Consider the following 1152-nt stretch of genomic DNA (forward strand, 5'->3'; position numbering starts at 1 on the left):
ATACAGCTCTGCTTCCCCTTCTTAGCGAAAAAGCAGAGCCATGCTAATTCGTCAATCAAAAAGGGAAGGAAAAAAAGAGAGTCGCGGGACTTTGGACTTGAAGAGCTTACCGCTGAAGGCGATGTCGTAGGCGGCGACGACGCAGGTCTGGATGACGGTGTTCTCCTGCCTGGTGAAGGGCTGGCGGAGGAAGCCCATCCTCTCGATGGCGGAGGTCCAGAGGCGGACGAAGAAGAAGCCGAGGAGGCCGGCGGAGACGTTGAGCGAGGGGATGATGCCGGTGGTGAGGTTGAGCTTCATCACGATGACGCTGAACATGATGGCGAGGAAGAAGCTGACCACGAAGGCGCGGAACGTCAGCTGCTCCCGCCACGTCGGCACCGGCTTGCCCTCGAACGCCCGCTCCACGGACGCCTCCGCGCCATCCTCCCCGGGCGGCACGCTCCCTTTGATCTCGTCCTCGTCGTCTGCCTTGGCGGCGTTGTGGCGGTGGCGCAGTGTGCCGGCCTCCACCGCCGCCTCCTCGTCGCCGCCGCCGGCGGCGGCGGCGTCCGCTTCCGTGGTGTGCGGTGCCATTGCCTTTGGAATGGACGCACCGCGTGCCCCTCCTCCTTGTCTCAGCTCTGCGTGTGAGCGTAGCTGTAGCTGTGCCGCTACGGTGGCGAGGGTTTGTATTTATCGAGGTTTGGAAGTTATGGAACTTTGATACTGACGCGCCGTGCGGATTGGATGGTATTAACGCATTGATTTTTCTGATCTATACTATTCCAGCTATAGTACACTGACTGGTAGATGTTGTTTTCGATTGTTATGATCGAGTTAGATGTGAATATTGATTATTCATTCAGTTGGCGCCGGCTGAACGTGACGCTGTTGTTGATGGGTGGGGTGGGAGAGCCTGTCCTCCTATCCTAAACTAATCCAGCGTCATGATGCAGCTTACTACGTGTTAGACTATGTATAGCTTCTGTATTTATGTACGTATATTGTACCTATTGTAACACACCCATTATATATATGAGATAAGCCACCTTTAGAGGATCGTGCTGGTTCCTCCAAAACTTATTGTCTTACATGGTATCACGCTAGGTTACGATCGCTTCCGCTCAAAACCCTAATACCCGCACCGCCGCCGCCGCCGCTTTCGCCGCC

The 1152-nt window shown here is 55.6% G+C and overlaps 1 protein-coding gene across 1 annotated transcript in view; it reads right to left on the minus strand.

Annotated features, from left to right (window-relative positions):
• The window catches only part of LOC119364959 (probable metal-nicotianamine transporter YSL12), a 6269-nt gene extending 5634 nt beyond the window's left edge, over positions 1–635 (minus strand). Inside the window, exon 1 of the mRNA XM_037630533.1 lies at positions 111–635. Within this exon, the coding sequence (XP_037486430.1) occupies positions 111–576 (466 nt within the window). The 5' untranslated portion in view covers positions 577–635. The remainder of the gene's footprint in view (positions 1–110) is intronic.
• Positions 636–1152: the final 517 nt, after the last annotated feature.

Source organism: Triticum dicoccoides, chromosome 2B (assembly GCF_002162155.2).
Source record: "Triticum dicoccoides isolate Atlit2015 ecotype Zavitan chromosome 2B, WEW_v2.0, whole genome shotgun sequence".
NCBI classification, from domain to species: Eukaryota; Viridiplantae; Streptophyta; class Magnoliopsida; order Poales; family Poaceae; genus Triticum; species Triticum dicoccoides.